This window comes from Cetorhinus maximus, chromosome 1, assembly GCF_964194155.1.
Source record: "Cetorhinus maximus chromosome 1, sCetMax3.hap1.1, whole genome shotgun sequence".
Classification (NCBI taxonomy): Eukaryota; Metazoa; Chordata; class Chondrichthyes; order Lamniformes; family Cetorhinidae; genus Cetorhinus; species Cetorhinus maximus.
In genome coordinates, this window is record NC_135879.1 from 70,379,860 (window position 1) to 70,396,106 (window position 16,247).

A 16,247-nucleotide genomic window follows, 5' to 3' on the forward strand; every position below is an offset into this window, starting at 1 on the left:
TCTACACCATCAGTAGCGCAGTCTCAATTAATGAGTGGGAATCAGATAGCTTTCCAATTAAATCCGGAGTCAGGCAGGGCTGCCCTTTCTCCCCTGTCCTGTTTGTGTGTTGCATAGAATCCTTTGCTGAGTCCATCAGGAAGGATCCGGGCATAAGAGGAGTGACGATCCCAGGCAGTGGAGGCACTCAGGTCAAAGCCTCCCTGTACATGGACGATGTCGCCGTCTTCTGTTCGGATCCACTGTCGGTGCGCAGACTGATCCACATCTGCGACCAGTTTGAACTGGCCTCGAGAGCCAAGGTAAATCATGGGAAGAGCAAAGCCATGTTCTTTGGGAACTGGGCTGACCGATCATTTGTCCCCATCTCCGTCAGGGCTGACGGCCTGAAGGTGCTGGGGATATGGTTCGGAGGACCAGAGCATGCATTAGAAACTGGAAGGAGCGAGTGTCTATGGTGAAAAGGAAACTGGGCATGTGGGAGCGACGCTCCCTCTCCATTGCGGGTAAGAGCCTGGTCATCAAGCGTGAGGCACTCTTGCTGTTGCTGTATGTGGCGCAGGTCTGGCCCATTCCACACTCCTGTGTGATGGCGATCACCCGAGCCATCTTTCGCTTTATCTGGAGGTCGAAAATGGATCGTGTCCGCAGGGATGCAATGTACAAGCCTCTAGATAAAGGGGGAAAAAAACGTGCCCAACATTGCCCTCATACTGATGGTCACCTTTGTGTGCGGCTGCATCAAGCTGTGCGTAAACCCTCAGTACGCAAGCACCAAGTGTCACTACGTGCTGAGGTTCTACCTGAGCCCGGTGTTGATGAAGGATGGGTCTGGCCACGCTGCCGCGGAACGCTCCAAGTAGTTGGACCGTGCTGTACCACATGTCCCTCGTGGAAAAACTTATGCAGAGAAACACCCTTGACCACAAGTCCATCAGGCAGTGGTCGGCACATAACGTCTTAGAGGCCCTGAGGGAAAAGGAGAGGGTGGATCCGGTGGGATGGTTCCCCGAGCAGACTGTCAAAGTCATTTGGCAGAATGCCTCATCGCCAGAACTTTCCAACAAGCACCAAGATGTAGCCTGGCTGGTGGTGAGAAAGGCCCTCCCCATCAGATCCTTCCAGCATGCCAGGAGTCTCACCCCCTCGGCACGTTGCCCTCGAGGTGGCTGTGGTGGGGAAGAGACCGTTGTTCACCTCCTGGTGGATTGTGCCTTTGCAAAGAAGGTCTGGAGAGAGATGCAGTGGTTTCTGTCGAAGTTCATCCCGAGCAGTTCTGTGACACAGGACTCTGTGCTCTACGGGCTGTTCCCAGGGACACACACCGAGACAAACATCAACTGCAGCTGGAGGATCATCAACTTGACGAAAGACGCTCTTTGGTCTGCCCGAAAATTGTTGGTCTTCCAGCGAAAAAAGTTGTCCCCGACCGAGTGTTGCAGACTGGCACATTCCAAGGTCCAGGACTACGTGCTGAGGGGCGCACTAAAGCTTGGGGCAGCCGCTGCAAAGGCGCAATGGGGAAAGATCGCTGTCTAAGACCTTCCTGCCATTGTGCACCGAGGAGCTGTGAACTGTTGAGAGCCCCTCGGGCTGTACAGCTCACAATGAATGTATGCACTGAATACTAATTGTATTATAATTGTATTGAAGCACCTCAGAGTGCAACATGATGTATGTTGATAGTGCAATGGTATTGGAGTTGTCTGATTGTCTGTAATGACCATATTGAAATGATTGTAATATTCATTGATTGTATTGATGCACCTTGTGATCCATGTGTAAAAGTTGAATCTGATTGTACTTTTTGTGATGGCGATTTTGAAATGTTTTGTAATGTTCTTCCAGATATTTTATGAATAAAGTATATATTTTTTAAAAATCTTAAAACGACAAAAGGAAGAGAGATTTAGGGAGGGAATTCTAGAGCCTGGGGGTGAGGTAAGAGCCGCCAATAATGGAGCAATTAAAATGCTCAAGGGGTCAGATTTAGAGGTGTGCACTGGAATAGTCAAGCTTACAGGTAACAAAGGCATGAATGAGGGTTTCAATAGTCGATAAGCTGAAGCAAAGGTCAAAGTCAGGCGATGTTGCAGAGGTGGAAATTAACAGTCTTAGTGATGGTATAGGATACATGGTTGGAAGCTTATCTTCAAGTCAAGTATGATGGAAAGATTGTTAATCTTGTTCAGCCTCAAACAGTTGTCAGGGAGGAGGATGGATTCTGTGGCTAGGGAACAGGAACTGAAAATTATGGTTTCAGTCTTCCCAATAGTACCAGGCGGAGGTGGGTGGAAAGTTTTGGCAGATTCTGTACTGGATGTCGAACAAGCAGTCTGATAAAATGCAGCAATCAAGATAGATAATGTTGAGGTAGAGATGGGCGTTATCAGCATTCAAAGTGCAAACATGCTGTGTTTCCGGATGACATGGCCCACAGGCAGAAAGCAGTTGAGAAATAGAAAGGGGGCTGGGGCCATGATTAGATCCTTAGGAGACACCAGAGGTAACTCTGCAAAATCAGGAAGAGAAACCATTGCAAGTGATAGTCTGGCTACAATTAGATAAGAACAAAACCAGATGAGAGCAGATTTCCCCATAGCTGGGCAAGAATGGAGAAGCTTTGGAGCAGGATGGTGTGGTTAACCACAAAGGCTGCAAACAGATTGAAATGGGTGACAGGGTATTGTTTACCTTTGTCACAGTCACTAGATGTAATTTTTGACTGAGATAAGAACTGTTCCAGTACTGTGGCAAGGGTGAAAACCTGATTGGAAGGATTCAAACATAAGGCAAATTTTATGCAGGGATGGGGGAAGTAAGAGGATTACACCACTCCCCCTCCCCTCATCCCCAGGATGAAGCATCCAGTGGCACTTTGCCAACCAGAAATCCAGCAGCCCTGCTGCGATAAGACACTGGGGGGTGGCCTTAATTAGAGTGGGACCTCCACTCCTCAGTGACAGCAAGTCCCACTTTCGGAAGGTGCCAGCCAATCCAATTCATTGGCAGCATTGTAGTCACAGCAGTGCCAGGATCAAGTAGCAGTAGGTAGGAAAGTAAGTTGTGAAGAGGACATAAGGAGGCTGCAAAGGTATATAGATAGGTTAAGTGAGTGGGCAAAGATCTGGCAAATAGAGTACAACATGGGAAAATGTAAAATCGTTCACTTTGGCAGGCAGAATAAAAGAGAAGCATATTATCTAAATGGTGAGAGATTGCAGAGCTCAGAGATGCAGAGGGATCTGTGTGTCCTAGTGCATGATTTACAAAAGATTAGAATGCAGGCACGGCAAGTAATTAGGAAAGCTAATAGAATGTTATCATATATTGCAAGGGGAATTGAATGCAGAAGTAGGGAGGTTATGCTTCAGTTATACAGGGCATTGGTGAGACCACATCTGGTGTACTGTGCACAACATTAGTCTCCAATGCGTTGGAAGCAGATAAGGGTAGCTTTACTAGGCTAATATCTGGAATGAGTGGCTTGTCTTATGAGGAAAGGTTGGACAGGCTAGGCTTGTATCCGCTGGAGTTTAGAAGAGTAAGAGGTGACTTGATTAAAACATATAAGATCCTGAGGGGTCTTGACAGGGTGGGTGTGGAGAGGATGATTCCTCTTGTGGGATAACCTAGAACTAGGGGTCACTGTTTAAACATACGGGGTCGCCCATTTAAGACAGATGAAGAGAAATTTTTTCTGTGGGTCGAGAATCTTTGGAACTCTTCCTCAAAAAGGTGATGGAAGCAGAGTCTTGAATATTTTTTGAGGCACAGCTAGATAGATTCTTGATAAAGCAAGGGGGTGAGAGGTTAGCAGGAGTAGGTGGGAAGGTGGAACTGAGGTTACGATCAGATCAGCCATGATCTTATTGAATGGCGGAGCAGGCTCATGGGGCTGAGTAACCTACTCTTACTCCTAAATCGTATGGCCACTGCTGGGACTACAAGCAATCCCTGAAGACAACATGCCATGGATCCTAGAGCTCAGGTAAGTCAAGGGATTTTAGACAGGCCTGCCTGGCAGGCCCCAGCGAGGGGTGGGAGTTGGGTTTTAAAGACTGGGGAAGAGGGGATGCTCCCAATTAGTCACAGGGGAAAGGAGGTACATCAACACCCCCCCCACCCCCCCACCAAAAACAACTTCATGCCCGCCAGCAACCTGTGCAGTGAAAGCTGCTGGACTTTTGCCATTCTTCCACATTCCCCAGGCAGACAAAATTGCAGCAGAGGTGAATTGAGACTCTCAAATGGCAGATAATTGTCCACTTATGGGCCTCAATAGACCCAAGGTCAGGCAGGTTGCCTGACACCTTCCCTATCTCTCCCCCCAGTAATATGGGGGACAAGGTGGGGTGGGTGGGCAAGCTACCCGCTTTATTTTATGTGACAACCCCCAACCCAACTTCAAATATGCCAGCAGGAGGGGGCTGTAAAATTCACCCATGGAGCCCCAGGAAAGAAAAGCATGGGATGTGGAAGGCGACAATATATTCAAGGACTTGCAACGAATGGGAGGCTGGAGATGGGGGTGTTAGTTTGCAAGGATAGTAGAGCCAAGGGTCTTTTTTTTGAGGCACAGAGGGACAGCACCTCAGGAAAGAGAACCATTAACAGTATCAACTGATATGGGGACCCGGAAAAGAAGTCAGTTGACCAGCAGTTTGGCAAAATAGGGTTGAGGGAGCAGTGGTGGATCCCATATACAAGACGAGCCTAGAGGGAGCATGAGGGGAGATGACAGAAAAATATGCAAGTTCAAGGCTAGTGTAGGGGGAGCTTTTGGAGGATATTTAGTCCAGAGATATGTGAAGGGAGGCAAGTGGAAAAGGCAACTAACTGGATAGTCTCAATCTTGGTGACAAAGAATTCCATGAACTCCTTGCATTTATTGTTGGAGACAAGGGTACAGAAAACATGGGAGAAGGTCCAAAGTCAAAGGTTTGCATTAGAGAATTCTTTGCGATTCAAGGCGATCCTGGAATAATGAGCAGTTTTAGTAGATGAGAGCAAGCCCTAAATATGTTTGATGTGGTCCAGCCAGATCTGGCTGTGAATGATGAAACCAGCTGCCACCATATCCTTTCCAAATCTGTGTCCCTTGGACTTACGGGAGCGGAGATAAGGGCTATACTAGGTGGGGGAAGTGATCGGGCTGAGAAAAAGAGTAATGGGGCAGAATTTCTCACCTAGCCACCTGTAGAGTCAGCAGGAAATACACCCTCCCTCAGGAAGAAGTTCCACCTCAAAGAGTTGCCAGTGAATCTGATTGGTCAGCAGTTCTGCAGTCCCAGCAGCAGCTGTGGACAGGACTGGAACTACAAACAGTCCCAGATTCAAAGTCCTGTAATCTAGGGTCAGACAATGGCAGGGTGTGGACGGGAGGCCTGGGGAGATGGGATCTTGATAGAGGAGGACAGAGAGGAGGAAGCACCTGTGAGGGGCAGACCTTGTTGGGGTAAGGTGGTGGGGGGAGGGGTGGTGTCCAATGTGGGAAGTAGGCTATAGTGTGTGGAGTGCCTGTGGAGAGGGGTGCCACCACCACCACACCCCACCTTACCACCTTAAGGTCTGAGCAGGGCAATTTTCCAGGCATCTCCCCCATTCAACTCCCCCCCAGCCTCACTTAATGGCCTCAACCTAGCCTAGGCCTCGCCCATTCCCTTCAAAACTGCAACAGGAGAGTGGTGAGAAGGCTATCCAGGAATTTTACAGGCCCCCACCCACTCCAAATCTGCCAGTGGGGGGACCCATGGTTTTAATGAGGACTAGGGAATCCAAAGGTGGGGGTGATGGTGGATTGAGCAGATTAGTAACTGCAGAAAGGACATGGCAAACAGAGGGCCAAAGGCTAGTCAGCTGTGATTCTGAGAGCGCAGTTCTAAGTGAATTGGGATATAGTTATTTTGCTCCACCACCAACACCCCCAATCCACCACTGCAAGGGACAGATACAGGAGGTAGCTTTGGGACATGGAAAGGGGATGTTGGAGGAGAGTGATACTAGAAGTGACCAGAGATGGCCTCATCTGTGACCAATTTGATGGAAATGGCGAGGCCATGCAAGATGGCAAGGTCAGGAGGTGGCTGTGAATTTGGTAAACTATAGATACAAGAACAAAGGATTAAACTACTTTCAAAATCACATAATTTGGCATCTTGGAACTGTATTGTCAATAATACACAAGATAAATGAGATTTAAGGCCTCCATCTCACACTAAATAAGTGAATTAACAATGTTACTCTGTCACATTATATTGTGCCTCCAAAACAGCTACATCAGTATGAAAAACTTGTTAAAGCCATGTTAAAAACCTGCTTATCGTTATTAATTTTTAGACAAGCCACTGCTCATTTTAAACCAATACTAACACCCAACACAAGGAAGGTTTAATCACTTTCTCTAATTCATGGCTGGAAGTCTAAAATTGAGCACTAAGTTAACTAATATTAGAATTGCTTTAGAATAAATTCCTGAAAATGTGGGATAAGAAATAAACAGCGTTTTGTGAAATAAGATTCAAAATACTGCATAATAGGCTTCAGGTCTATGTTTGAGGAAAAGCTATAAAACTGCATCAAGATAATGAAGGTAAACACACCTGCAAACAGATGAAAGCATTCTAATTTTCTAGGATGTTGAAAAGCTTAGCTGCAGGATGTAGAGGACCATAAAATAATTATTTCTCCTTCTCTTTCAGTTTCCAGAGTCATGTGTGAAAAATGCAGACTACTGTGACATGCAGAAAAAGTTGCAATCAAACAGGGTTCATGGAACACCCTACTGGTCAGCTAATTGTACAGAGTACCACAGTCTACCAGTACACAGACTGGTAGCCTTGACTTGAATCCCAGTATGGGCCGAGTTTACCAAGGTAAAATCATATCTGGTCCAGCAGCATGAGTTTGGTTTGGGAGAGAATGGAAGAGAAGCTGCTGTTCCTGATCGGACATTCATATGTGGGGGTAAATGTATGGCAAAGAGGATGAGAACTGATTCTCTTTGATACCCCTAGTCATCGCCAGACACAAATGGAGGATAGGACAAGATACAATTGAACTTCCAGTAACATTTTTACATAAACTACAAAGTCCATACTGAAACATACTGACTCAAACATTTAAGCAAAATAAAGTTACTTACTATTCATTTACTCAATTTCCTTAATCTTATTCCCTGCCATAAATATACTTAAAAATTATACTTAAAATCTGTCATTTTTAAAAAATTGTTCCTATTCCAGAAGGCTGCTCTCAGCCAGTTGCTAGTTTTTACTACATTAGGTCAGCTCTCTGCAGAATGCCTGTAGACCCATGTAATTTTAATTTGATACTCTGGCTATCTTGCTCAGTTCAATTAAAGTGGAGTTTTAAAAATGTGTAACTCAAATTTGGAACAAGTATTAAAATGTAAAATTCTCTGGCTAGTTGCTTATTTTGAATATTCAGTTAGTTTCCAGTAAACCGAAGATGGCTTTGTTTTTCAAGTAGCAACAGCTGCTAGGACGAACCTATCTCTCCAATTTAAAACCTAGGGGTGGGGAGGACATGTGAAGGTTTTTTTCTGTGCAATATGTTTAGCAAAGTTAAACCGCTCTTTATAAACTAGTTTATGATTATTAATATTATTTTGTTAAATGCATAGTTCCCAAAAGCAAATGTGCCTCCTCACTTGCATTTTAAATTTTTTAAAAAAATGAATGAAGTTTAGGGTGGTGGGAACTGTTCATGTGTAAACACAGATGTGTTAAATCTATTGTAATACCTATTGTAGCTTCACTTTAAGTACACAGCAGGGAATGCTGGCTTCTTTTCTCTCCCCTCACCTGTGTAAATGATGAGGCATGTCGAAGAAAAGAAAAGCTCCACTGTCAGGGCTCCAAGAATGAGATACATCACCAGAGTTTTCTGCTCAAGCAGCATCCATGTAGAAAGGAGTAGCAGGAGAATCGCATTTCCTTAAAAAGAGCAAGATGATTGGTTGAAGATTCTTTCATAGGATCTTGAAAATACAATTTTTCAAACATATATCAACTTATCAAAAGTTGATGAAACTGCATTTTAGCAAAATTTCCTGAATTTCGAGCTGTACTGCATGAAGACATTAAACCAAGTCTGAATAAGTTACCCAATCTAGTTAAAAATAAATCCTGAGAGTTGACAGGGGAGAGAGGAGAAATAAAAAAGGTGTTTGTATTCCCTCACTACTTCCCCTTCAACCCCATTGGAGGTACTAACTCATGCTAGGAAAATAAATAGCTTTTAAGTACCACATTACAATGATCATTCTTCATGCATCAGCATGAAGTGTCACTACACTATTTGGGGTAAATTTATAACAGAGTGCAATCCAGTCCTCACTCACCATTGACATGTATACTTGCCAGCCTAGGTTACTGGAGCGCCATGCTCCCATGACCCCCAACCTCCCCTCCCTCAAAGGGTACCTAAACTAATATAGGGTCCTCCTAGTGACTGTGTGGAAAATCTGACTCTGAGCAGGTCAGAGGATTAACATGGAACCTAAAGGAGCTAGAGAAAAAAAACAATACACAAGTGGTCAACCAGCATCCGAAATGAAACAGCATAGATAAATAGATTAACCCTTTTAAGTAGTGAATGCCTTTTTGAACTGGCACATTTGTTAGCAGCCAAGATTTATTTATTTTTCTTTTAAAAGAGTGCAACTCTTCATCAGAACTAGAAACCTGAAATGTGAACAAGTACTTAAATAGAATAAAAGGGGCAGGAATGGAAAAAAAAACTAGAAAAAAACAGAGTAGAACAGTCAGAGAAGAAAAGTGTGGGAACGTGAAAAGGTGATGGGGGTAAACCAGGTTTGAAATTAAACAGAACCTGGCAAAACACAGCAGAGTCCAGAGCACGAAGAGAAGAGATGTGAACCTAAAAAAAAAATCAGATCAAAAGGAGGTGTAAACGCTATATTACAAGGTGGCTTTTTTCAAAGCCTTTAAGAAGCAAATAATTCTGATGGTTTGTCTCTGCAAATGACAAAGCACTTTTCTATTCCATGCAGAAGTTTTTTTTCATCTTTTCCTACGTGAACAATCAGGGTTAAAGCAGATTGTGTTGTACCAAAATGCAGCCTAGACTTTTCCAAGAAGTATAATACAGGAATAGGAATATGACTTTAGGGCAGAATGCACATCTCTGATTCTGTTTAAGTAGGAGGACTTGCCAAAATGGGGTTAGTGTTTTACATTTACAAAAGCAAAATACTGATGTTAGAATCTGAAATAAGCTTTTCAAATTAGTTATTTATAAATCCTTACACAGCAAATTGTAACAAATGAATTAAGCAAATCCTACTCTATCTATTGCTCTGGTATGTCATCATCTTATTGTGGATTAAAACAGTTTAATCATTTTGAACCAATTTTCTTTTTGCCTAGTTTAACTGCCTTTGGAGAGTTTGCAGGACACATGTAAATGACACAAAGATCAAGTCCATATCACAAGGGATTCTTTTCCTGTTATACCATTATACAAGTTGCTAGGGTGCAATGTGTGTCAACTCTTAAATAAAAGCATAAGACGCTCCAGAGATATTTATGGCAGATCCAAATTCCTAACATTTTAAAAGCTACTGCCCAGACTGAATGGCTTAAAATAGAACTCCACACTAGTCAGTTCATCTCAGAAAATAACAGGTGCAGGTCTGACTACAACATAGTAATTGTTTTGTGCAGTGAAAGTCCAGAAGCACTATCAAATTATTTTAAAGATAAAATTGAGAATAATCAAGAGGCAAAGCCTAAATGTTGATGATTCTAGTAAAAGAGGAATATAAAAAAAACGGTTACATACACTTCTATTTGTATCAGAGAATTAGAAAAAGTTGAGCTCAGCTTAAGGCCTAACAGGTAAAAGATGTAGCACAAAGAAAGAAGGTGCTGAGTTAGTTGATCAGTCAGGAAAACAGTAAGGGTGGGGGCGGGGAGCAAAAATAAAAGCAAGACTTCAGCTTCCAATACCATCTACTGACTATAGCTGGAAAAGATTGGAGACATAAACAGTAGGAGAGCCAAACAGGGTTCAATTATATTGCTGTTGTCCTCCAAAAAAAAACGTTCACGGTGCTTTTCAATTTATGCAAGCGATTTGGTCACAGATGCAAGTTTACGGGTATCAAATTAGGAGGAAGCGTGGAGAGGGACAGACATGTGGGATGGTACCAGTTGAATTCAGAAAAACTTAAGGTGGAACACTGAAAAAGTGAATGGAAGTGTATCTGGGTAGACAGTATGGTTGTTGTTGATATGAGGACGATATTTCTGCTTTGAATTAAAAAAAACAAGGTTTGCATCCCAACCCTGATGCACACCAGAGAGAGTGACTTGCATCACTGTCAGTGCTGAGGGAGCTGCATGTTGAGAATGCTGTTCAGAGAATCACGTCTCGCGATCAGATCCAGCTGGTACCAATGTCAGGGCACCTTGTGGCATGGTTTGTTTTGAAAGGTGTTAGTTACACAAAGTTCATGGTAGCAGCAAAACTCAAGTAGTCTCTGTTCATTCTCATTTATCTTTCCCAGGCCATGATGCCCAAGGCAGGAGAGACATACCTCATGGTCCGTGCTAATCATAAACTAAGATTCATGAGAGTTGAAGGAACGAAGATCTATTAGATCTTGCAAGAAAGTGAGAATGAACATAGAAAAAGTAGTTGTTGGGGGGGAAATGGCTTTCTAGATTTGAGAGACAAGGAATTAAATACAAAAGGTGAAATAAATTTATTCAAGATATTAGTTAGGTCACAACTGGAGTCCAGGAACCATGTTACTGGAATTATATTAAAACCATATAAAAAGGTTCACTAGAAATTACACCAGGAATGGGTGGTTATACTCATGAAATGAATGAAAATTTGGAACTATTTTACTGAAAACAGTAGATTAGGATTTCAAAGATAGATGAAAAATTTTAATGTGGTATTAAAAATAGTTTCTACAGGCTGAAGAATGACAAGGACTATATAATCAGTAAAATGGAGTGTAAACTCAGGAAATATGGGTGGAGGGGGAACTTCTGTCAACTGGAAGTAATTAGAACATGGACTATAAGTAACTATTGAAACAAAATTTAAATGGAAATGGCTAAGAATGAGAACTAGAAAAAAAAAGATACAGGGAAAGGGAAGAGAAGTGAGATTAGCACAAGTAATGCTAACTAAAGAGCTAGTATTGGCACAGACAAAATAGACCCAAAAAAAAAGCCTCCTTCTGTGCTGCAATGTCATTCTAAAAATGTTGCATATTCAGCCAACCCTGCTTTACTCCAAAACCACCAGGTGGAGACAAATTCATACTAGCGACAGAATAGAAAACAGGTGCATCATTATCTGAACACTGCACAGTGAGTCATGTCAGTTTTAGTATTTCTTTTATATAAAAATGGACTAGATTTCCAAACCAATGTATATTTGATTACATTAAAATTTCTAATACTGTACACTGGAGATAAATGAAACAATGTCAATACAGGAAATGTAATTGGAAGGTATTTATAAGATAACAATTTTAATTTATGCCACTGACTGCCCATCATTTTAGTTATATGAACAATAATGTTGGCAAGCAGGGTCCATAATCTTAGAAATGTTGTCTAAATAAAACAATGGCTGGTGCCAAGTGATTGTGAATCTGTGGCATGCTTGCCCGAAGTAGCGTGTGGCTAATTTGGTAGCCTACGGGAGGCACAAACTTCCACAATAACAGCCATCATACAATTTTTAAAAAGCTGATCAACGTCAATAATATTCTATTGAAACTATAGAATATATCAGGATTCAAGGCCTGAACACAAATCATATGAGGCCAGACTGTCCCTTTGAGGAAGCAAATGTAACACGCATAATCAAGAGAAGTAGGAGATAGAAAACAGGAAACTACAGACCAGTTAGTCTAATGTCTGTCATTGGGAAAATGCTAGAGTCCATTAAGGAAATAACAGCAACCTGGTTTTGTTAAAGGAAAATTGTGTTTGACAAATTTATTAGAGTTCTTGAGGATGTAACAAGCAGGGTAATATAAAGGGGAAATCAGAAGACGTATTATATTTGGATTTCCAAAAGGCACTCAATAAAAGGTGTCACATAAAGGTTGCTAAACAAGATAAGAGCTCATGGTGTTGGGATGATATATCAGCATGGATAAAACCACACTGTCTTGTTCTAATCATTCTAATTTTCACAATGCATTGTTAAAACTTCCATAATAACAGATTCCAGCACTTACCCAATGACTGATGTCAGGCTAACTGACCGATATTTCTGTTTTCTCTCCCCCTCCTTTCTTGAATAGCAATGTTACATTTGCTAACTTGCAATCAGCTGGGACTGTTCCAGAATCTAGGGAATTTTGGAAAATCATAGCCAGAGCATCCACTATCTCTGCAGCTCTCTCTTTCAGCATCCTAGGATCTAGGCCACCAGGTCCTGGGGATTTGATGGATTTTAGTCTCTGGAGTATCTCCAGTACTTTTTCTCTGCTGCCATTAATTAACTTAATTTCCTCACACTTATTAGCCCCTAGGTTGACCTCTTCTTCTGTGAAGACAGACAAAATATTTGTTCAATGTCTGTCATTTCTTCACTCCCCATAATTTCTCCTGCCTTTGTTTCCAAGGGATCAATGATTATTTTAGTTACTCTTTTTATTACTTGTAAAAGCCCTTTCTATCTGCTCTTATATCCCTGGCTGGTTTACTCTCATTCTATTTTTTTCCCCTTTTTAATCAACATTTCGGTGGCCCTTTGCTGGTTTCTAAAACACTCCCAAACCTCAGACTTACTACTATTCTTCACAACATTATAAGCCTCTTCTCCTCCTCAATCCAATACCACACTTAACCTCCTTAGTAAAACAGATGGATCTTTCTCCATGAGTTTGTTTTCCAATGGAACATATTTTTGTTGAACATTTTGAATTGTTTCTTTACTGCCATACCTTTGAGTCTATTTACCCAATCAACATTAGTCAGCTCACCCTGTTAAATTTAAGATTCTTGTTTGTGATTGGAGTACACCACTTTCAAAGTTAATGCGGAATTAATTGTATTATGATCACTATTTCACTTGAAGGTTCACTCAGCTGGTTCCTGGGAAGGGGTCATCTTATGAAGGAGGCTCGAGCAGGCTGGGCCTGTATCCATTGGAGTTTAGAGGTGATCTTATTGAAACATACGAAGATCCTGAGGGAACTTGACAGGGTGGATTCTGAAGGGATGCTTCTCCTTGTGGGAGAGTCTAGAACTAAGGGACAGTTTAAAAATTAGAGATCTCTCCCATTTAAGACTGAGATGAGAAGAAATTCTTTGAGGGTCGAATTATTTTCCCGAGAGAGCAGTGGAGGCAGGGTCATTGAATATATTCAAGGCCGAGTTAGATTATTGATTGCCCAGGGAGTCAAGGGTTATGAAGGGCTGACAGGAAAGTGGAGTTGAGGCCAAAAATCATATCAGCAATGATCTTATAGAATGGCAGAGCAGGCTTGAGGGGCCAAATGGCCTACTCATGCTCCTAATTCACATGTTCTTATATGCATTTCCCAGTGGACCTTTTCTTATGACATTACTAATTAATTCTGCACAATCCTAGATCTAAAATAGCTTTGCCCCTAGTTGGTTTCACAACATATTTTTCCAGGAAACTGTCACAAAAAGCATTCCATAAACCAGACCTTCCTGTCGCTTGCTATTTCAACACACCATCTTGCTCTCATGCCCACATGTCTGTCCTTGGCCTGCTGCAATGTTCCAGTGAAGCCCAACGCAAACTGGAGGAACAGCACCTCATCTTCCGATTAGGCACTTTACAGTCTTCCGGACTTAACATGGAGTACAACAATTTCAGACTATGAACTCGCTCCTCCATCTTTACTCCTTTTTTAATTCAATTTTTTTTATTTTAATTTTTATTTATTCATTGTTTTATCCTTTTCCCCCCCCCACAACACTCCCACAGGGCCATCTGTCACTGGTTTCTATGTTGTGCTTTCACAGAACACTGACCCTTGTTCTGCTTTTAACACAGTCTGCTGTCTTACCTTTATGCCACTATCAGCACCTTTCGTCTTCACCACTAACATTAACACTCCCTTTGTCTTGTGTCCATGACATCTTTGTCAATCTCTCCTTAGTTCCCACCTCTCTTAAAACAGTGTAAAATCCATCATATTTCTACTTCTCTTAGTTGTGAAGAGGAGTTATACGGACTCAAAAAGTTAACTCTGTTGCTGTCTCCACAGGTGCTGACTGACCTGCTGAGTTTTCCCAGCATTTTTTGTTTTTATAAAAAAGTCTTTCACGAATACAAAACTGCCATAAATCTATCAATGGCAGCAAATTATATTACACAAGTATTCTTTAATATTTTTTTCATAATGCTCCAGGAAACGGTTCTGCAATATCAATTGAAGATCCGTTGTAGTAGCTACCTAATTTATACTGAGGGGTCATTTGTATGGCTTCTGCACTATAATCAAAATAAATGCAAATATATGTACTTTGTGATTATAGTGATTCAGGACCCTCAAATGCCTGGAAAAGGGGGCATAAAAAAAGTCATTGGTGGCAAAGCCCTTTCCACTCAGTCTGCTACAACCAAAAGAATTTTGCTATCTCCTCCAGAAACATTTAATTTGCATTCAGAGGTGTGCTACAACTTAATACCTCGAAACATTGCCAGCACTCCCTGCCTAAAATGAAACTTGTGACTTTCTGATCCGCATAACTTAGCAGCACATCACGTGGAGCCTGGGTGAAAGGTTATGGGGGTAGGTCGCAATCAGATCAGCCAAATTATCGAATGGTGGAGCAGGCTCGAGGGGCCAAGTGGCCTACTCTTGCTTCTAATTTGTATGTCTGTATGCCTTTATCCACCACACTATATTAGCTAAACACCAAATACATTAAAGTACTCAAACACCCATATCACCCCAATTACAGTAAATCTTGCTCACCTGCAGAATGAATAAGTAGTGGTAGCCGCTTCAGATGCCTTGTGGAGCGGTACAGTGTGAGATAGCCTCTATGCCTGGCTTTGGAATGCTGAGCTTGCAAGTAATATTCAAAGACAGCAAGTAGAGCCCAAAGGACAACTTTTGTAATTGTTATAATAGTCAAAAGGCTGAAGGTCCCAAGGACATCTCTACAAAGGTCAGCTGGTGGAGCACAGAAAAAGACCGAAAGAAATGCCAGAACTACAAAAGCAACCTGGAACAAAAGGAGATATACTACTTCATTAAAAATTAAATAAGGAACTCAGTAGCAAAGAAAATTTATTAAAATCAATTATTTCACATGATGCTTTAGTTTTGTGTTTAACTTCAAGCTCCCTGTTAATGGAGATTTCATGAATAAACAGGTTTTAGATGGGAAACAGCTCAGAAATCCAAGTGGCCTTTGACTTGACTTGTAGGAGATCTAAACAAGTCAGTTATTATATAGGAATGTCCAAGTGGGTTTCTTATTTTAAAAAAGTGAATGCCTCCACCTGTGAACTTTATACTACATTCATAGCTTGGCTTTGTTCAGTATCTGGGAACATGCTATGCATGTTAAGGTTCAAACCGGCTTCAAGGGTTACAATATACATCAAATGGCAGACAAACAATTACTGCAGTCTCATTCCTCAGATTATGGTTCACTATTATTTTGTCAAAGACCATTGATAACCAATCACAATTAAAGCTGTTCACAAAATGATTTAACAATTTCAGTTTGGTATTTCATATGCAAGCCAAATTTGATCCAGGATATAGAGCATTGGTGAGACTGCATTTGGAGTATTATGTACAGTTTGGTCTCCTTATCTAAGGAAGGATGTATTTGCCACAGAGGGAGTGCAACAGGAGGTTCACCAGACTAGTCCCTGGTATGGCAGGATTGACTTACGGAGGAAAGATTGGGGAAATTGGGCCTGTATTTTGAATTTTGAAGAATGAGAGGTGATCTCATTGAAACTAACAAAATTCTTATTAGACGTGACAGTGTAGATGTTTCCCCCTGTTGCTGAGTCTAGAACCACAGAGAACAGTCTCAGAATAAGAAGTAGGCCATTTAAGACTGAGATAAGGAGGAATTTCTTCACTCAGAGGGTGGTGAATCTTTGGAATTCTCTAACTTAGATGCTGTGGAAGCTCAGACATTGAGCATGTTCAAGACAAAAATCGATGGGTTTCTGGATACTAATGAAATCAAGGGATATGGGGATAGTGTGAAAAATGG

General features: G+C 41.7%; 2 protein-coding genes across 3 annotated transcripts in view; both read right to left on the minus strand.

Annotated features, from left to right (window-relative positions):
- sorcs2 (sortilin-related VPS10 domain containing receptor 2) overlaps positions 1 to 16,247 on the minus strand; it is an 874,344-nt gene that overhangs the window by 827,208 nt on the left and 30,889 nt on the right. The gene's annotated exons all lie outside the window — the stretch shown is intronic.
- Positions 1 to 16,247, minus strand: part of tmem192 (transmembrane protein 192) — a 34,152-nt gene that overhangs the window by 8,133 nt on the left and 9,772 nt on the right. For both annotated transcript variants that reach the window (XM_078542142.1, XM_078542133.1), the window contains 2 exons: positions 14,981 to 15,233; positions 7,827 to 7,958 (listed from right to left, as the gene is read on the minus strand). In XM_078542142.1, coding sequence (XP_078398268.1) covers positions 7,827 to 7,958; positions 14,981 to 15,233 — 385 coding nt within the window. The remainder of the gene's footprint in view (positions 1 to 7,826; positions 7,959 to 14,980; positions 15,234 to 16,247) is intronic.